This window comes from Lepisma saccharinum, chromosome 5, assembly GCF_977018435.1.
Source record: "Lepisma saccharinum chromosome 5, izLepSacc3.1, whole genome shotgun sequence".
NCBI lineage: Eukaryota > Metazoa > Arthropoda > Insecta > Zygentoma > Lepismatidae > Lepisma > Lepisma saccharinum.
Window position 1 is genome coordinate 65319760 of NC_139233.1, and position 22295 is coordinate 65342054.

Genomic DNA, 22295 nt, shown 5'->3' on the forward strand with positions numbered 1-22295 from the left:
ACCTCTTCATTCCACCATCTGGTTCTTTTCCTTCCTGTATTTACTCTTTTCTTCCCACATACCTCTTCCGCAGACTTGAGTATTACATCTTTGATTTTTTGCCACATTTCCTCTATATCTTAATCTTCAAATGTTTCTTGCTTTAGTCGTTCTCCTACTTTATTCTGCTATTTTTGTTTTTTCTCTTTTTTCTTCAATTCTTCTGTTTTTATTTTGTAATAGGTATTTTTATTTTCCGTCTTCATCCCTGTGTAAAATCGTGTTTCTGCTACCAGCAGCCTGTGCTCGGTTCCAAGTTCTGCTCCTCTTATTACTTTTATATCTCGGATATGTTGTCTTATTTGTTGTGGGTATATTATATAATCTATGATGCTTTTGCCATTTCTTCCTTCACCTTCAAATGTTACTTGATGTACTGTTTTATGTTTGTAGAAAGAGTTTCCTATCAGCATTGTGTTCTCTATGCAAAAATCTATGATTCTCTGTCCATTTCCATTTTTAATAATTTCTCCTCCATACTTTCCTAGTGTTCCGAATCTACTCAAGTGATCATTTCCCACACTTCCATTTAAGTTACCTATAATTATAACTTTTCTTCCTCCTCTTTCTGCTTTTTCCAATTTTGATTGTAATTCTGTGTAGAATTCTTCCTTGTCTCTCACATTAGAATCTTCGGTTGGTGCATATACTTAAATCAGTGTAATCTTTTCTTCTAAGTCTATGTCTAGAGTTATTATTCTTGAATTTACTGGATCCCAGCTGATTACTCTTCTGTGTATTTCTTCTGTTACTATAATTCCTACTCCCTCTTTTGCTCTGTTTCCAACTGGTACTCCTGAATATCTCAGTACATTTCCTCCTTCAAGCATTTTTTCCCCATTTTCTTTCTTCTTTACTTTGCTTATTGAAAGTATTTTTATTTTGTATCTTTCCATTTCCTTGATTACTTCTACTTTACCAATTAATGTTTTGATATTCCAGGTTCCTATTCTCGTTTCCTTATTCGTGCGTTGTCTTTGTGAGATCTGTCTAGGATTTCCGAGGCATATATTTCTTCTCTGAATCATCATCTACCCCTATGCGAGTGATTAGCCCAGCGATAGGGGGCCTTTTGGGTGTTTAGTCCTTTCAGCCTCAAGGCCATGGCTGGTTTTCTGTTGGGGTTTTCTCCCTTAGTCTTCTGAGGATCCCTCCTCGCCACTAGACGGAGGTTTTCCCAATTTTAATTACTTGGGAATTTAGTGCCCCTTCCGCCATCTATACCATACCAAAGGACTCCTTCTTTGCCGCATCTGCCGTTGGGGTCTTCGCCGTTACCCTGACTAGGGGCCCTTACAAGATACTACCATCCGGAGCCAGATGAACCAAGTTTTTATTTTTATTATATATAAAGTAAGTACTCCCCTGTGTATAGCACCACGCCATGAAGGCATATAGGGGGTGTGGGGGTAACACCCCACACTTTCTTGATCCAGTCGTGAGTGGGGGTGATGTGATCAGCATCACGCCCCTGACCACCTTTACCCCCCAGGGTTTCCCCCGGGTACCCATGTCATTCGATGCTGGGTGGGCGCCGGGGCCGCTTCCATCGTTAGAAAAGTTCCCGGATTTGAACCGGCCGGGGATCAAACCCGGGACCTTTAGCATGGTAGTCAGATGCGTTACCGACTGAGCCACCGTGGCCATGACATCACAATACGGGGAATTGTTATCAGTGACGTGCTTGTGATTTTGGAAAGGGTTTGGTGAGGGCAGTTACGTATATATTTTTTAATAGTCATCCCTCATTTTGCATCTTTTCCTGATTTTGACGACCCCCATCAACCCCTCCTCTGGGCATGCCACTGATTGTTATTTAGGTCCATATTAATCGATGATTTATTGTTGGATTTAGCAGTCTTGCGGAGGGCAAAGATCCCTTCCACCAATAGTTTTCCCGTAAATAATGTGTCTCCATTTTGTTTTTTCCATCCACGTTTAATTTCGCGATTTATTTTCAACACATGAATTTTTCCCAAGAAAAGTATCTAGTATATTATTATTAGCATCATGTGCATTTCCTTTCTGCACTGTTCTGTGTTTTCAAGATGTTTATCAGAAGGCAAATCAAGAAGAAAATTAGCTTGTCTTTTAACTCTTCGCTTTGTGTCTGGTGCTGGTGTTTCATACTCTTCAAAAGCAAAACAACCTTCTGAGGGTAGATTCAAAACAATGCAGTTTGTCTTCCCTTTACGATGATGGATGAGTCATTGCTCTGGAGCCAGGAGACAAAACGAAAACACTGGCGCCGGCTGCTCACTGCCCGCAGACACCACTCCGACCAGCGATAACGGGAGGGAGGGGAGGGAAGACGAACAAGGGGTGGAGTGGCGCCAATGCAGCTGTTGAAGAAAAGTCTTATCAGAAGTGTGCTCATTCCTGGCCAAGTTGCAGAAGGAAAGAAGGGGGAGATCACTGCTTTAAGCTCTCCTATGTTGTCACCTCAATGCTACTGACATACGAGCAACATTTTCAATGCAGATAGAGGCATTAAAAAAAAGAGAGAGAAATGGGCTGAATCATGCGCACCAGTGGCGGATTAATGAGCTTGCGGCAGAGGAGGGGAGATGCGTGACTTTTCTTTTATATTTGTAGAATGTATGTATGCAGGAGCAACTGCTTAATTGTAAACCGCAGAGGAAAGGAGACGGGACAATAGCTTTTCGCCTTTATGCTAATTGATTGTCTCTTCCACACGAGCAAGATAATCAGGGCAGAAAGGGCAAACGCCCCCCCCCCCAGGAAAAGAGAAAAAGTGAAGATAAAGTTCCCCATGCACTTTGCACCATGCCGGGATGCATATATAGGGGTGTGTGGGAGATGATGTGATCAGCACCATGCTCTGGCCACCTTTACCTCCCTATTCTTCGATCTCTGCCAATTTGGATGTGATGTGATCAGCACAATGCTTGGGCAGTCTTTACCCCCAGGGTTGCACCAAGGTACCCATTTATTTGAGGCTAGGTGAGCTCCAGAGCCACTTTGAGGCAGCTTAGATCACCCACCCTGGAATTCAAACCCAGGTTTCCAATGTGGCAGTCAGACGCCCTATTAACTTGGTGACCACAGCTCCCCATCGAATGAGAAAAAGTATATAAATATATGCTCTTTTGGCCGAAATAAACATTTTAATGGTATTTAGATGTGCAATAAATTTGACGGCTCCCAGAGAATATTGCCACACCCCTAGTTCATCCACTCATTTTTCCTGACTCCGTCACTGTACAACACGCGAGTCACATATTCTGTATAAAAGAAACCATTCTCTGCCCCACGCAGAATAATACATGTGTCCGAACTTGGCTTCCCACTCCCCCAAACAATTGATTTGACAATACAGTGAATAAAATATCGCTCACCTGCCCATATAAAAAAATAATCACTTTAGCTTACGCATTTTCAGTTTCATTCTGATGACCAAATGACATAGCATTCGCGAAAAAAAACTTCAGATTAAAAATAATTTACAGTGAGATATAGACTAGGTCCAATCGTATTTCCTTAGGAATCTAAACGACTTCCCATTAAAGAAGTAGTGCTGTTCTTATTCAGTATTGGATAGCGGAGGTTGGCAAACCCTTCTTATTAATGCTGCAGACTAGAAGAAAGAAAAAGTTTTCACAAACAAGCCCCCCCTCCCTGCTTTTATTTTTTGTTCCCATCAACTATGAAGGATTCCTTAAATCTGTGTGAGCAAAGAAGGGAATGGTGATCGAATCCTGTCGTCAATTTTCCACTCGGAGGGGGGGAGGGCAAACTTCTGTTTTGTCCAAATTGTAAGGAAGGCACCATTTAGTGAGAATCGGTTTGGCAACAGTGTGCTTGTCTGATCCTTAGGCAGAAGAATCGGCCCATTCTGTCTTTACCGGGAATGCAAAAAGTGCTGTTTTCCCTTCCTGTCCGTCAAGGAAGGTGCGACAAATGCAAGTTGTACCCCCCTCCCCCATCTTCTATTGACCATGCCTCTTTGCCCCCCCTCCTCTCGCACGAAAGCTTGATACTAGAAGTTCAAGGTCGCATGGTGAATGAAATGGCTGCAAAAGCAAGAAAAAGGAGGGAGAAGTCACGTAGTCAACAAAACAGGTTACTGCCAAATGTTAACACATCACCAGGGCTCGGAAAATGTATAAAGCGGAAAACGGGACTTAGAGCGAATGTAAGATCGAGGTAAACATCCTATTATTCATCACGGCCTTTTGGCGGGGCCTGACTGGATGAACGTATTAAATGGGAAAACGTATAATGCAGAAACGTAAAATCAGGGTTACACTGTATTACATTTGCTTGTGACTGTACTTCTTGAGCAGCTGCTAATGGCTATTAACCAATTTTAATTCAACTATGCATTCTTGAATAATAAAATAATTCAGAATTGTGTAATTTTATCTGAGATCAGACCTTCATTTAATAAAAATAGCTAGTAATGATCTCCCACAACTTTACCAACTTCATTGTTTTACTGTACAGATAAATTTTAAATCCCAAGGCAAGATACCACTACAGTAATCATTTATCATTGTTCCATGCATATCATACCGGGTGTTTCAAATGACCCTAAAAAAATATTTAGTATATTCACAGTAATAATTTGTATATGTTATGATTGACAAAAGTGTAAAATTTAATTTTTGGCAACCTATAATCCACATGAAACGAAGGAGAAACCTCTGTACGCACAAAAGGTTTTGGTATGGTGGTGTATCGAAACGTGGCTTGATTGGACCTTTCTTTTTTTGATGGCTATGTCACATCAGAAAATTATTTGCAAATGCTACAGGAATACTTCATTCCTGGTTCTCGACGGAAACGTCCAATTCGTCAGCAATGGTTCCAGCAAGACGGAGCTAGGCCGCATACAACTGAACCTGTCCTGACAATCGCTACACACATTTATTTCAAAATGGTTTAGAGTGGCCTCCAACTAGCCCTGATTTAAACCCGTGAGACTATTTCTTGTGGGGTTTCCTAAAGCAGGGAGTTTTCGAACGACAACTGCGATTACTAGATGATTTGAAAGCAAACATCGAACAGTGTACTGCACAAGTTAGTCATGCAACCCTTGGTCAGGTATTTGACAACATGTGCAACCAGGTGCAAGAAGTGATAAATCGTCAAGGTGGACATTTCGAACATGTTTTCCATTAATCTTTTGCATTTTCTCTATCAGATTATGTAATTATTTTTTTTATTATTAGTTATCATAAATATTTTAAAATGCCATTTGAAATCACGGCGTTTCTGTTGAAACACCCAGTATTTAAACTTCAAATATGTTATTTCAGGCTATTGTTGGAGCTCTGCAGCAACTTAAACTCCTTGGAGCTATTGAGTCTATAGAGCAGCCTAAATTAACTGAACAGGGTAAACAGATGGCACAGTTTCCACTGGATCCTCGATTCAGCAAAATTATTCTTGCTTCCAAAGACTACGAATGCACGTATGTATTCTATCACTTTTAGCAATTTAAAATTCATAACTTGTGCTTTAGATTTCTGCTCTATGGAGTCAGTCAAATATGTGATGCCATGCAGTATGATGCAACCAGTATGTGTAAATTATACCTAATAATGATCCAGAACTTAAAAGCTGTTAACATTATCTATAATTTGATTGAGAAATTTGAAACATCATGTCAATTTATTTATGAACAAAAGTAGAATTTTTGTTGTGAAGTCAAGTAATGGCAAGCGAGTCTGTGGTAAGTGGAAATTGTTGCATGCATTTGTTAAACTTTTAACAATATTTATAGCATGCAGTGTACAATTAAATACACTCCATAGAGTGAATACTTTCTAATTGCTGTTTTTTTTACACATAATTTTGTATACTATATCATTTATATCTATATCTCTCTCTAGCATTAATTATTAAACCTGAAGGTTTATGGCTGCTGCAACACAAGCAGCATAGCTCTATCCTAGGCAAGATCAATCCAATCTTTTCCATCCTTACCAATTTTCTTTAGGTCCATCTCAACGTTATCCCTCCATCTTTGACTTGGCCTTCCTACAGGTCTCTTACCATCATGTTTCCCAACAAGAATCCTGTAAACTCTTCTTTCCTCCCATTTGTGCTGCATGGCCTACCCTTCTAAGTCTTCTTGAGTTAATTATTCTAATAATATCTGGTCATGAGTACATATTATGTAGTTTTAAATTATGTAACCTTCTCCACTCACCTGTCTTCTCATTTCTTTTAGGTCCAAATATTTTTCTAAGGATTTTATTTTCAGATACGCTTAATTTATGTTTCTCTTTTAATGTAATGGACCAAGTTTCACATCCATATAATACTACAGGCAAGATTACTGTTTTGTATATTTTGACTTTTAGTTTCTTAGATATTATACACGAACATAAAAAATTATGAAGAGAAAAGTAACACGCATTTCCTGAATTAAGCCTTCTTTATATTTCCTCTTTAATATCATTTCCATTTGTTAGTATTATTCCCAAGTACTTGAATTTGGAAACTGATTCAAACGAGTTATTATCATTAATTAAATTTTGATTTTTACCTAACACTTGGTTTCGGCTTGTAAGCATGTATTTAGTTTTCTCTGCAAATTTCCAAATGCATTTTTTCATCGATCTGTTGACCGCATAGACTTGACTGCTGTTAAATTTGTTTTGCAGAGAAGAAATCTTGAGCATTGTGGCTGTACTTTCTGGAGAGAGCATATTTGTCAATCCATCTAACAAGCAAGAAGAAGCTGATGCTGCTCGTTGGAAGTTTGTTTCTTCAGCAGGAGACCATATGACATTGCTGAGTATATTTAAGATGTTCAGTGGCATCAAATCGAAAGAGGTGAGTTATATAACCAATAAATTTAGAGGACAGGAGGGTAAAGCTAGTTGTATGCGTAATGTACTTGGCAAGTTCTTATCTTCGGAAGAAAAAAAAAATGTAAGAACTTTTGCATATTAATTAGCCTTATACTAGGGCTGAGTCGATACCATGGGTATCGGTAAGTATTGGTTGAAATTTTTGCACCGATACTGGCCGATACCATGGGTATCGGTAAGTATTGGTTGATATTTTTGCACCGATACTGGCCGATACCATTGTTTTTGAGTCACTAGAAGTGGGGCCAAAACGAAAATAAGTTTGCTTTCAAAGGTTCGTTCAGTTTTTCCAACTTACCTTTGGTTTTGGAAAAAAAAATAGTTGTGCATTTGTTAAGTGAACCTGTACTCAAGTTTCTGTGAACAGCAACTACGTGACACAAGGATCCTTACGCAGATAAGACTCACGGTCAAGTATCTTGCAAATCAAGGGTAACTTGAAATTATCCCTATAGGAGTTTCTTCGAAGTCTACCAAGCTTTGTTCCTAAAGATGCGGTATCATATAAAAATAATCCCAATGAGGTTCCGGTAGCTAACGAGGCACCTGGTGTATTGTGGACATCTCTCTCTTTAGAGACCTCCCACAGTCAAAACATTCATTGCCCATGTGAGTGGTGGACGTATCTCATACATAGCACATACTATATATTCCTGGAGATTCAAATACCTAGGCTAAACCCTCTTTTCCTTTCCAACTTTAGACTTTTGTTCTGATTTGTTTGTCCAGACTTGGATAACTGGGTTTCATCAGGCGTGTTTTGGTGGTACAGGGAACGCGACAAAGGAATCATTTTCTTTGAACGACAGTTGATGGCACTTACTATCTGGAAATGTAGTGATGTGTTTGGATTTCCTTCCACGCGAAGCGATAGAACTTTGCATTTTTTTTTTAGAAATTATTTTCCGATTTTTTAGAAATTATTTTCTGATAGTATATTATATCGAAAGCAAAGTCACATCGGAATATCACTGTACTAAAGTCGATGCCTGATACAGAAGCAAGAGACTGGTAAGTTTTCATTCTCTCCTTAAATTTTGTTTACTAATTTTTATTCTTTTTGATAAAGGACAAAAAAGAGACAAGATTTTTCACATTACAGCTTTACTGTTAGTTTTAGACATCGTGTCCAGGGCTGGTAAATCGCTAGAGGCACATATTTTTGGTAAATAAAAAAGCAAAATTTCAGTACAAAAACGGAGTCAATTTCAGGTTCAAAAGCGGTAAATAATATAAAATATCGGTGTTATAGCGGTGAAAAAATGGATGAAAAGTGGTATATAAAAAGACATATTGGTTTTAAAATTGTGAATATAATCCTAAATTTGATTAAAAAACTACATTTATTCCACAGAATTAACATTTTACTTCTAATAGCACATTTATGTAGTTATCAGAGTATTAAGTTCATTTCTGTGTAAAGGAGTCCATTTTTGCTTCTCCAATATTAACAACAGAATTAATTTTCCGGGAATTGCATAACTCTCAGGATAATTCAGACCTCAGAAGGTGTCGCGTCGCTGAATAAACCCTGAATTTCGTGTTTAAGAGTTAATTTCGCTTTTTGCAGTTCATTTCGCATTATTTCGTGACAAAATATGGTCACAAAATGCATCTCACACCTTTCAAAAACATAAAAAATTAACACTACAATGTGTTTTTTCAAATTTCGTTTTTTCGTCAAAAACGAAATATGCATGCCCCTATAAATCGCCAATTATTCTTGTATTCATGGATGATTTAATGTTAGTTTGGGAAGAGTGATCCCTTACTTTTAGAGGAGGTTGAAGAGGAATGATCTCATTTTTCAACATTGGGAGAAAGGGGAACAAGGACTATGATTACCTCGCTCTTATCTGCACTTAATATTTCTCACATATTTGAAACATCTGATCGGTTGTCACTTATCTAAAAAAAAATACTGTAAAGTTGAGATGCATCGTTGGAAGAGAACATCGTTTGGTGGGTTAATTTATTCATCGCCCCTCGTCAGAAATGCATACATATAAAATGTAATAATAATAAAAATTACACACACATACGTATAAAATTATGCTTTTTTATTTTAAATTGAAATTATACAAGTATCGGTATCTTTCCATGAAAGAACGAAGTGGTTCATTCATCGCCTTAACCCTTAAATGCCAGATGTGACATACATGTCACATGTAACATTTGTCACGCATCTCACTGGTCCTTTAGGCAGGGTTGCCCTGGTTTTTTTGTTTTTCAGATTAAACCCAGGCAAAACTGGGTTTTATTGGGTTTTTTCAGGTTATGTTTATAAATACATATATTTTAAAAATGAAACACATTTTTCCCTGATAGTAATATATTGGAACATTCAATTTGTATTGTTATAGTTCACTGAATCAAAAACTATTTAATATTTTCTGTTAACATCATTAAGAATTGACAATCAAGGTCTCACACCTTGAAATGATTAAACTAAAAACATAAATAACCCATGCCGCAACAGACTATTTAGGGCCAAAGCCTACCTACCAACTGTCGGCCGCACTCCCACTTGATCCTACTCTTATGGCGGTGATGTGTCGTCAGCACGACGAACCCCCAGTCGTCGTCGTAGGTTTTCATAACCAGGTTATGCTTCTCATTCGTAGCTCCCCAATTTAATCATGATTGTGAGTGGTTCACCAGTCTCATACACAGGCCGAAATCTCAGGAGATTCATACCTGCACACGTGCCAGAGCCCAAAGCATGACCGCACAGCCACAGCGTGGGACAAATGATTAAATTATCTAAAATACTATGTTCTGAAAAATTTGACCAACAGTTTGATTCTACTCTTGCTGGATGGCGTAATTGTTAATATATCTATGATCAGTTTCCATGGTTGGGCAATGCAATACTATACTAATATTTGATAGCTGTGGTGGTTTAGTCAACCACCGTGGTGGAGTGGTTAGCACAGCATGCTGCAATGCCTGGGGTCCCGGGTTCGAATCCTGGTTCGGATGTGGATGTTTGTGTTTGTCCCAATAATAATACAGAGAGCCGGCCCCTAGGGCAGAATGGTAAGCACATTGCGCTACAACGGCAGGGGTCCTACCCGGGTTCAAATCCTGGCCTGGATGTTTGTGAGTGTTCATTCATCATATCATCGCTCATCCCCATCTTGGCAAATTCGCCAAAAGTAAAATAAAGCAAATCAATCAATCTATCAATATATGAGGGGCATTCAAATGAAAACAGAACACCCACCATAAAACACATTCCTTGCAAAAGTTGGCAACACTGTTGTTACGTATCGATACTGCCATCTGTAGGGTAGGAGAAATGCATAGTGAAAACGTGTGGTTCGTTTCTTGGCTGAGGGTGCTGGAACACGCGAAATTCATCGTTGCATGTCTGCAGTGTATGGCGAACACTGCATGTCTCTGACAAGTGTGCACGAGTGGCAAAAGAGATTCCACGAAGGACGCACATCACTGCAAGACGATCCGCACCCAGGACAGGCCCATCGAGCCATTACGCCTGATGTGATTGCGAGGATAGATGGTCTGATCTGGGAAGACTGACGAATCACAGAGGAAGAAAGTAGTGTTCAGGTTGGCATTAGTCATGGCTCTGTGCATGCCATTATCAAAGATCACATGCAGTTCCGAAAAAATTGCGTGCAGTGGGTTCCGCATCAACTGACGGAGGGACAAAAGATTGACAGAATGACTGCATGTCTGAGTCATTTGCAGCGGTACCACGAGGAAGAGTATGTGTTTCTGTCACGTATCGTCACAGGGGACGAAACGTGGTGCCACCATTTTGATCCCGAGAGCTAACAGCAAAGCCAACAATGGAAACACGTCGATTCTCCCACACCAGAGAAATCCAAGGCTGTCCATACGAGTTCCGGTAAGGTCATGCTGAGCTTCTTCTTCGACTGCAAGGGCCCTCTGCTTGTCGACTTCCTAGAGTGTGGAGCCACAATCAATGCGCAGCGCACTATGCAGACACGTTGCAGAAACTGCGACGTGCCATAAAGTCAAAATGCCTTGGAATGCTGTCGGACGGAATCATCCTTTTGCATGATAATGCCCGTCCCCAATACTGCAAATCTGGTGAGGGATAAGCTTCAGACATTTGGCTGGGAAATGCTTGAACATCCTTCGTACAGCCCCGATATTTCCCCTTGTGACTTCCACATTTTTGGTGACCTGAAGAAAGACATTCGTGGACGTCAGTTTCATTCGGATGAGGAAGTGCAACAGTGGGTGAGGGTTGTGGATCTGTCAGCGACCTACCTCTTTCTACAAGACTGAAATTGATCGTCTCGTCTCCCAGTGGGATAAATGTCTTAACACTTGTGGCAATTTTTTTTGAATAAAACAAACTCAATTGTCTCTTTGTAGCGGGTGTTCAGTTTTCATTTGACTGCCTCTCATATAATACAGAGAAAATAGTGAAAATTGAGAAAATAGAGAGAAAAAGGGGGATACTACTGCTTAGGGGTATTACTTTTATTACAAATGTAAAAGAAGTAGACAGGCTGGCTGACTGTCATGCAGAACACCCAGGTTCGAATCTTGGGGTGGGTGATCTAAGGTCGAATTTTTCCGGTCTTGTCCCTGCATAAAGCAGCTCTGGAACTCACCCAGCCTCAAATCAATGGGTCCTGTGGGGGGATAAAGGCAGCCACAGTTTGGTTGTGATCACATCACCTCCAAAATCGCCGAAATCAAGAATATGTCGGACCTACCCCTATATCCCCTGACTGTGCCTTCACGGCACGGTGCTATATGCACGGGGAACTTTACCTACTATACAACATATGGTAGCTGCACACACACTTTTAAATCTGCTTCAATACAGTTTGTTCACAGTTGTGTTTTCTCATTATTTTTGTGGATATTTCAAGTTTAAATATTTCCTCCGTGTATTAACTATGCCAAAATTATAAGGCTGACATATTTGACTGACTTCATCCAAATGAAATACCATATCCATCCTCCAAAATATCTGGTTGCTATGAAACTAAAACAGTTCCCATGGACAAAACATTAGTGCCCCCCATTTGGATCCCAACATACATACCCACTATATTGTTAAAAAATTATTTGTCATGCCATAATTTTAGAAATGCCCTAAAATATTTAAATCTCCATTCTTTATGCCCAAAAAATGTAGTTTAGGCAGATATTTGAAAGTGGCATCAGAATTTGTAGCTACCTCACAATATAAAGAATCAATTTTTCATCCACCAACTTGAAATGCTTTCAACAAATGCAAAATAAAATCATTCCCTGGTGTATCTATTTGCAACATGAATTTCAGCTTAAAAACTTGAAATTTGCTACAGATATCGTGGTCTCAAGATTGGTGACTTTCCCCCACCCTAACTAAACCACACACTATATTACAGAATAATGCTCAAGTAATGTCCTAATGTAGCTGTGACTTGGTTTTCTTAATCTATGAAAATCAAACCTCAAATATTTGCATAACTTAACCTTTTGATGCCCAAGACCTTTTTCACAAGTAAGCCTCTGGGTACCGAGCCGATTTTGAGCAAAATGCAGAGTTTCAATTAAATGAGTGTAGATCAAAAGCTAATTGTCCTAGAGAGATGAGTGATATACCGTTGTACGCGTAATGAACCAGAGATTCAGACTATATGAAATTTTTGCAAATTCGGCGTATATGTGGCAGGGGGGAGGGGGCTAACTCTCAAAATTCCAAAATTTCAGAAAAAAAAATTGGTTTCCCCACCCTCCTCCCAAGAAAAAAGTACATGACAGTGTCGACATGCACATGGAAATGATCGCTGACATGTAAGGAACACAAAAATATTTGCATTATTATCATATGACCAATGTAACTTGAGTTTTACCCCCAAAAGGAATGGTCGGCACGCCACTGATTCAAGCTTCAAAATGCAGCGGTACCTTGAAATGACTATAGCTCAGAAACTAAATGCCCTAGAGATATGAACGATATACCGTTGTACGCAGAATGAATCACAGATTTAGACGATATAGAATTTATGCACATTCGGCGTATATATGGAGGGGGAAAGGGGGGAAATCCCCTGAAAATACTTTTTTTTTAAAAAAAATGGGGTTTCGCCCCTGCCCCCCCAAAAAAAAGGATATGAAAAGTTCAAAATGCACATAGAAATTATCGCTGGCATGTAAGAAACAGAAAAATATTTGCATCATTGTCGTATGACCAATGTAACTTGAGTTGTACCCCCAAAAGGAATGGTAGGGACGCCACTGATTCAAGCTTCAAAATGCAATAGCTCAGAAACTAAATGCCCTAGAGATATGAAAGATATACCGTTGTACGCAGAATGAATCACAGATTCAGACGATATATAATTTATGCACATTCGGCGTACATATGGAGGGGGAAAGGGGGGAAATTCCCTCAAAAATACTTTTCTTTAAAAAATGGTGTTTCCCCCCACCCCCCACCCCACCCCGAAAAAAATGTCAAAATGCACAAAATGCAAAATTAATGCAAATTTGGTGTATATTTGGAGGGGGAAGGGAGAAAACCCCCAAAAATTATTTTAAAAAATTGTCACTTCACCCAAAAAATGTCCTTGCACTTGGGCACAAAATGACACCTACACACAACATTCACGGAAGAAAAGCTAGAACGTAGTGACAAATGAGCGCCAATTCTTGCAGCTGCTTGAAATTCTATTTTTAGACAATGCTGGGTAACCCCTTCTCACAAAGCAGATTCAACAACCAGTCTTCCCCCTCCCCCTGCTTGCACCCTCACGGAAAACTTGCATTTTGACATCGGATACTGATAAACAAGCTTCCTTCGAGGAGGGAGTGAAAAGCATTGCTTTAGAACAACAAAGTCGGTCTTCCTTTGTCGGCAAAAAATTGACCTTGAAAAGAGACGCAAAAGAGAAGTCCCTTTTCCTGCCTTTCCCCACCCATTTTCATGAAGACAAAAAAAAATGAAAAAAAACATTTCTGTTAAATACATGTGTTAGGAACAATATAAAAAAATAAAATCGAAATTCTAGCCAAAAATAGAAAAGTTATAACGTAAAAACTACGACCTTGACACAGCGTCTCGATCGAGACGCTTGGTACCCCGAGGGTTACTTTTGGGTATCTCGTTCGAGATGCTTGGGCACCAAAAGGTTAGAGCTCTCGCAAGGCATGTTAAATCAGTCTGTTGTCTACCATCCTTAAACATGATGACAAATTTTTCTCAAATACAATATGACACCAAACCTTTTAAGTTATTTTGTAATTCTAAAAATTGCAACTCAAAAGTTTTACATTTATGGCAAAATGTATGTTTGCAATTTTACCAAGTTTTACTGCAAAATTGCAGACCGACGAATTATGAGGCGCATCCAGAAAGTATGTTTCCCTATTTTTTTCCCGTGAAAGTAAACATAATGAGCCGTGTAAATTGCGCATGCGCAGCAGAGCTAAGACGTATCAATCATATGCCAGGCGGACAGATCCCGCCCGGTGCCAGTAGCGAGGCAGCGGTGGTCCGAAGTGGAAGCTCGTATTCCTTCTCCCGCCGCATGCCAGTAGCGAGGCAACAGTGGTCCGAAATGGAAGTTCGTATTCCTTCTCCCGCCGCATATGAGGTTCGGTCGGTGATAAAGTTCCTGAATGCACAAAGCATTGCGCCAATTGACATTCATCGTCAGCTCTGTGAGGTCTATGGGCTGAACATTATGAGTAAGCAGATGGTGCGTCGCTGGTGTCGGCAGTTTTCGGAAGGTCGTCAAAGTGTCCATGATGAAGAGCACAGTGGTGTCCGTCCCTCATCACTGATGATCTGGTTGAGCTGGTGCGGCAGCGCATCATAGAGAACCGTCGCTTCACGATTACGGAGTTGAGCAGCCTTTTTCCGCATATATTGCGATCTGTTTTGCATGAGATTGTCACGCAGCGCCTGCTGTTCAAAAAATTGTGTGCCAGGTGGGTGCCGAAAAACCTGACACCCGAACACAAAATGAAACGTTCAGGAGCAGCACTGACATTCCTGCAACGGTACCATGATGACGGCGATGATTTCCTCGACAGGATCGTCACGGGCGATGAGACGTGGATTTCGCACTTCACCCCGGAAACCAAGCAGCAGTCAATGCATTGGCGGCATAGTGGATCTCCGGTCAAGAAGAAATTCAAACAGACGCTGTCGGTACAGAAAGTGATGTGCACCGTGTTTTGGGACAGGAAGGGCATTTTGCTCATTGACTTCCTCCCCAGATGTGAAACGGTGAACGCTGACCATTACTGTGAAACACTAAGGAAATTGCGACGTGCCATTCAAAACAAGAGGCGTGGCATGCTTACTGCAGGTGTTGTGCTCCTCCATGACAATGCTCGTCCACATACGGCTCGGCGCACAGCAGCTGTTTTGACGGAATTTGGCTGGGAGATGTTTGATCATCCACCTTACAGTCCTGATCTGGCTCCCAGCGATTTTCACGTTTTCTTGCACCTCAAGAAATTCCTGTCCTCCGGTGAGCGTTTTGGCAACGACGAAGTGCTGAAGACGTCTGTCACACGCTGGTTCCATTCACAGGCGGCAGAGTTCTACAACAGTGGGATCCAAAAGTTGATACCACGGTACGACAAGTGTCTCAATTCTGGTGGTTGCTATGTTGAAAAATAGCTGAACCTTTGCTGTACCTGTTGCCAATAAATGGTTTCCTGAAACTGTGTTGGTTTTTTTTTTAAAAAAATAGGGAAACTTACTTTCTGGATGCACCTCGTATAATCTACAATGACTGAGTTTAGTTCCTTATACTCCGAAAATGCATTGTAAACAGTTTTGGGGAGAAAGAGAGCATGGTATAGAGTGTGCGTGCAACATGAGGAAAATCAGTTTTTCATTCACCATCTTGAAACACATCGTTCAGTTTCACTCACATGTAATACCATTGCTGTCTGTCAAGTTTTTTAGTTGCAGGAACATGTTATCATGGTCATTAAATAGATGACTTGTCTTTCTTTGCCCATCCACCCCACCCATGCTCCTCCTAAATCTTGCATTATGTTTCGATAATTTCATTGTGAATTTACAGTGCAAGTGATGTCGCAATGCTCCTGAAAGTTTTATGCACAAAGCTCGGAATTGTAGTCTCTAAAAAGGTTTGAAAATGTCAAAAATAGTCAAAATATGAAAGTATACGTATGCATTGTATTTACTTGAGTACCCCCACACCCCCTATTTTTAAAGGAAAAAAGAAATTGTGGTAGATTATGAGAGTAGTTTTTCTTGTATGTACGCATTGCTTGCATTGTAGAATTATTTACGGTTATTACAAGCTTAGGAAAACAGTTTTTCGTTGTGACGTTTCAGGAGTACACACGCTCCTTTCATCAAATATTTATTTTCATTTTGACTAAAGATACAGTTATAACAATGGTTAGCAATTTTTTAAACAAAAGATAAGATAACAGACATTTAGGGTCAAGACCTACCTTCTGATCCAACCAGTTATGGGAGTGACGTGTGGTTAGCACGATGAATCGTCAGTCATTGTTGGTTTCCAGGTTAGACTACTGATCATAGCTCTACAATGTTGGGTGGCCACCGGTCCCATACACTGGCTGAAATCTCAGGAGAAAAGTTGTTACATTTTAACCTCAGGAGTCTAGAACCAGCTTGAATCCTATAGCCTGAGCACAAAGCCTGATGCCTTAAACCAAATGGCCATGGTGTGGGACACACAAATTTATTCTCATGCTTTATTTTTTAAGAAGGAATTTTTAATATAACACAGACATGTATTTCTATAAACTAAATAAAAGATTAAAGCAAAAAATCGAGAAGAAAATAAGAAAGTTAATAATAAAAATGTGTAATAAGAAGAAAGAACTAACATGAATAATTGAGTTTGAATTTTGTTTTTAAATGCAGTTATAGGCTAATTGGGACTGGACCTACAGTTTAAAGTGAGATTCTAACCATTTAGTACCTCCTCTATCTATTGAACCTGGAATATCTTGATTTTATGCGGATGATGTTACCACTATGCCATCAGTGAGGCTTACTAGAATAATCAAAACCAAGATGGCCATCCCAACTTCAGATCCGTCATATTTGTTTTTTTACGTGAAGAAGAGTATTGAAACAATGAAAATATTGTGTTAAGAAAAGAAATCAATTGCCACAATGAGTAATAATAATAAGCAGCGATTAATCGCATATTCGTTTATTCTTAAATTTGTATGTTTACCACTTTATTAAAAGGCCAATGATATGTTAATGCAACATTTTTTTTTTTTTAAGTCAGGCAAACTGTTTGATTCCTATCAGCTTATACACGTTTGTAAATTGATGTACTAATTTGCCAAATATCAAATCTAATGATATATATATCATTAAATTGTGTGTTTTTGATCATATCAGAAGCAGTTGCTTGGTTTTATTATAAAAAATATTTTTCATGGCCCTGAAGTGATTGAATTTTGTGGTGTACTACTTCAGTTGATAACATTTAAGATGAAACCATCTAAAATGTGAGAATTAAACCATTAACGTCATTTCTGTGCTTTCAAAAAAATGTTGCATTTACGCAACATTGGCCTCTTGCATGATATTTGTTCCATTGTCTGGTACAGCTGACTAGGAACTGAGTCATTCTTTTGTAAAAAAAAGACAAAGTAATTGCTCCTGCAACAAGTCAACATGTCCATTATCTTCCCTTGTGAAATTGTGAATTTTCAAACATTAAATACAGAAAGTTAGTGAAATAAAAGTAATAGTTTTACAATATAGCAATACATGGTGTACGTGTCTTCTCAGATCTGACTATTGATTTGCCTGAACACGAATCGATATGCAATAAGATTGAAATAACTAACTATTTAAATAGCTATTGAATTTTAGGATCATTTATAATGTTAACCTAATGCAGGAAATAAAGAAGGTACAATTTATTATCAATCTGGCTATCTATTTTTATCTTTGATATTTCCACATTTATCCGACATAAAATAGCCAAGAAAACAAAAATTTAGGTTGTATGAGAAATACATCCCTAAAGGCCAATGTATTAATGCAACATTTTTTTCTGCTCTTACCAGTGGTCCAAATTGTTTTTATGCTTAAATTTGTTCAAATGGGGTCACACACATTGCAAAACTCCTGGTTGTTTGCAGTGGCGTAGCATGGACATTTCGGGTGGGAACGCCAAGTCCAAAGGAATGGTCGGCCCTTTCTTGCTTAATAACGTACTTATGGTATTAGTCGCCACAGGTATTGTTTATTTGCCTGAAGTCAGCTGGGTTTTCAATAAAACATCATCCATGCATGTTTTAGCTAGACAATTAGATGCCTCACTATGCCAAAAATGTTTTGAACTCTGGTGTTTTATACCTTTCTGCATGACGCAAGTCATTAGAAAACCTACCTGAATCACAAGCACCTTTGAACAACAGCAGACGTCATTGTTGTGGTTGATCCAACTACTCATTGATTTGGTTTATTTTACTTCGCTTTTCTACCACTTTTGGTTAATCGCGAATATGAATATGAGTGATGATATTGATGAAGGGACACTGACAAAGAACACACGTGCTCACGCTGGTATTCGAACCAGGAACCTCTGTCGTCTTGGCGCACTGTGCAAAGCAGAGTGGATGATCCAAATATCGTACACTCTACTGACGTAACAGTGCCGATTAGTAATTCAGACCACTGTTTATTACATCTTGAGAATGCTGATATACATTTTAAAATAATTTTGTCCAGAGACCATTTGATGTTAAGAGTTTTCAAATGAATGCTAAACATTTCCATTGACACAATATTAAGCAGTTAGATAATAACGAAAAAATACAATAAAAAAAAATAATAGTTTTGCGGGTTAAGTGGTAGAGCAGCAACAGGCTGAATTTCTACCACGAGGACTTCACCAACTTACTTCACAAAAACTGTGTTGATCTTTTAGTTTCTAATGCACATTGCTGTTCGTGCGATAAATCATACAATGCAGTGGTCATTAAGAAGCAGTATATTTGGGATTGGTAAAGTTACGTCAGTCAATATTGCGTATTGTAGCATCACATACCACGAGTTGCATGAGCGCGAAGAGCGAAGAACCGGGTAGGAATGCTACCGCTGTCGTCTGCTTCAGAAGGCAGGAAGGGTCACATGAACCAATCACGGTAGACCTCTCGTACGCCAGCGTAAGAGAGCCCATTTACGCGCGTGCTGTAGAAATGGAAGCTTTCCCTCCATAAAGGCAGCAAGGAATATAGGAGTCCTGTACGCCGAACCTGCTCGGTGTCCGGCCAGGAAAGGCATTGAAAAGAGATGCTAGAACGAGTGTTGAGAGTGGAGCGTTGCAAGCGGATCGCGAAAAATAGCTATTATAATGCCATGAAGGTCAAACATATTTGAAATTAGTCACGTTTTACTTTATAATCACAGCATTTTAGCATTTTTGAAATTTTAAATCTGGGAACGCCGGGCGTACGGGCGTACTATAACGCTACGCCACTGGTTGTTTGTATGTTATTTTAATGGCTGGCCCTTAATGAGTTAAAGCAGTGGTTCCCCCAAACTTCTTCATTTCACGGTGCCCTTAGTGTCTCAAGATTGTTCCGTGGTGCCCAAGTCAGAATGTAGGCCTATCTAACACTTGCAACGCTCAGTTAGTGTGATTAGGGTGCTTGCCTTAAGTTAAAAAATAAACACAGGTTTCAAATTCAGAAACATTTTACATATAAAAAGTAATAAAACCACGTGTAGACTAACAAGTGTCATTTCAGTGAAAATATTGGAACATTTTGCAGCACTCCTGTAAGTCAGCCACGGGGTGCCACAGCACACACTTTGGGAACCACTGGCTTAAAGTTATTCTAACAACTTTAGCAATTTAATAGTTTACATGAGTACACCTGAAACTTTTATGCTTTTCTTTTTGTGCTGAAATAATTTGTTTATTCTTATATGCACATTGCACATTTTATTTAATCTCAATTAATATATGGATCATTATAGAATTCCTGGCAACTACATTATTTCCTGATAAACAAATGGTAACTCTGCAATGTCAGAATGCATGTCTGAAAGCTTGTTGGATGTGCTTCTGAATGCCAGTGGTTTCAAAGGGTTTTCAAACATGTATTCTGATATTGCAGTGTTGCCACCTGCTTATCAGGAAAAAATAGTTGCCATAAATTCAACAATGACCCATGTATATATATATGTGTAATTCTTTATTTTTTGCAGATGTGGTGCCATGAAAATTTCTTGAACGTCCGTAATCTTAGTTACGCAAGTGAAGTAAGATCTCAGCTGACTGACTTGTGTCACCGAATGGAATTGCCCATTAAATCGTGTGGCGAGAACTTGGATCAAGTGAGAAAGTGTCTGATCACAGGGCTCTTCATGAATGTTGCTCAGCTTCAAAGAGAAGGACAGTATTTGTGTGTAAGTAGCATTTACATTTATGTTAAATGTGGTGTATATGCAGTGGAACCCTGATTTTACGTTCTCCAGTTTTACATTTTCCTGCATCATACATTCAGTGTTAATGGACTCAATAGAGCAAAATGCTTCAATATTTTCCGGTATTTAAATTCTTTCAACTTGGTCCCTTGAAAGATGTAAAAACGAGGTTCCACTGTATTCATTTATATGTTAAACTAAAATTATTTTGCCTTTTTAGTAGCGATGTGACAGATTAATCAGTACTCTTATCAGTATCAGTTTATTTGTGCAATACTGTGCCATTTTTTTATAATTTTTATGGATATAAATATATAATCTTCATAATCTGTTCCACACATTTTTAAAAAGTACATGAAGAGCAGGAATGAAATTCGCCGCAGAAAAGAGTAAGGGCTAATAATGACAAGAAACGGATCCATCAATGTATAAAGATGGACGTGGAAGAGTTGAGGGTAGTGGAGAGTTTCAAATATATAGGAAGAAAAGATGAGGAAGTAAAAAGAAGAGAACAAATGATAGGTGGACTCTGTCAAAGCATTCGAAAATTAATATGGAACAGGGATGTACCTATGAAATGCAAGAAAGTAATATACGAGGTGCCCTGTTGGTCCCAGAACACAGTTGCCATAATTTTTCGTGCAGATGGAGCTTGATGAACTTTTTCGTCTTTGGTGAATTTGAATGACACCACTGCATCAATTGTTGTTTGGACTCGACATTGACGTAAGAAATCCATGATGTTTTATAAGAACCGAATGGCAACAATGATCGGATCGTGCCTGCGCCGTAACATCACATGGTCCATTAGCTATACAGCAACCATACTTTCACTAGTCAGCTGTTAGTTATCGTGTGTGTTGGAGCATGTTAAAATAGCTGCGTGCATACATAATCCCACCAGGTGCGAGGTCCATTCTGTGATTCGATTTCTTCATGCCAAAGGACCAAATGCTGCTCAAATTCATCGAGAATTATGTGAAGTGTATGCTGACAGTATAATGAGTGAAGGAAAGGTGCGGCAATGGTGTCGCACATTCAAAGAAGGCCGTACAAATATCCACGATGAAGAGAGGAGTGGAAGACCGAGCATTCAGACTGACGTTTTGGTGCAGCTTGTGAATCAAAAAGTGCAAGAAAATCGTCGCTTCACCATTAGCTCCCTAGCCAACGAATTTCCAGAAGTTTCTTCATCCACATTGTTCCGCATTTTAACAGACACATTAGGATATCGGAAATTGCGTTCCAAATGGATCCCCAAAATGTTGGCAGACGTTCACAAAACTAAACGAGAGACATCAGCATGTGCCTTTTTGAATCGCTATGACTGAGAGGGTGATGATTTTTTACCCACATTTTTACAGGTGACGAAACGTGGATTTCTTACGTCAATGTTGAGTCCAAACAACAATCGATGCAGTGGCGTCATTCAAATTCACCAAAAGCGAAAAAGTTCAAGCAAGCTCCATCTGTTCTGGGACCAACAGGGCATGCTTTTGGTAGATTTCTTGGAACCGGGGAAAATGTTCACATCGCAAGCATACTGTGAAACACTTTCCAAACTCAGACGTACCATACAAAACCGACGACGTGGAATGTTGCATTCAGGAATTGTGCTTCTCCATGACAACCACAGACCACGACAGACCACACACAGTGGGGGTGGTGAAGCTCCAGGACAGAATAGATCAGGCAGGATGAGATGGTTTGGACACATGAAGAGGATGGATGCAGAAAGACTACCAGGACGAGCTTATAATGTGCAAGGATGAGGAATAAGGCCTAGGGAGGGACCAATATGTCTGTAAAAAGAGCAGATAGTGGAGAGTGTTAGGAGAAGAGGACAAGATTGGAACACCATGGAAAGAGAGGAATGGTGGAAGACCAGAAGAAACTGGAGAGGCTTGACTTCTATGCCGACCCAGCCAGAGGCAGGAAATGGCGAAGGATGATGATGTCTAAATATGAAGCTTCTTTTGCATTGCTCAAGC

The 22295-nt window shown here is 39.4% G+C and overlaps 1 protein-coding gene across 1 annotated transcript in view; it reads left to right on the forward strand.

The window, feature by feature from the left end:
- The window catches only part of ath (ATP-dependent RNA helicase DHX33), a 74970-nt gene that overhangs the window by 47947 nt on the left and 4728 nt on the right, over window positions 1-22295 (forward strand). Inside the window, exons 11-13 of the mRNA XM_083122595.1 lie at window positions 5322-5476; window positions 6675-6846; window positions 20086-20286. Coding sequence (XP_082978721.1) covers window positions 5322-5476; window positions 6675-6846; window positions 20086-20286 — 528 coding nt within the window. The remainder of the gene's footprint in view (window positions 1-5321; window positions 5477-6674; window positions 6847-20085; window positions 20287-22295) is intronic.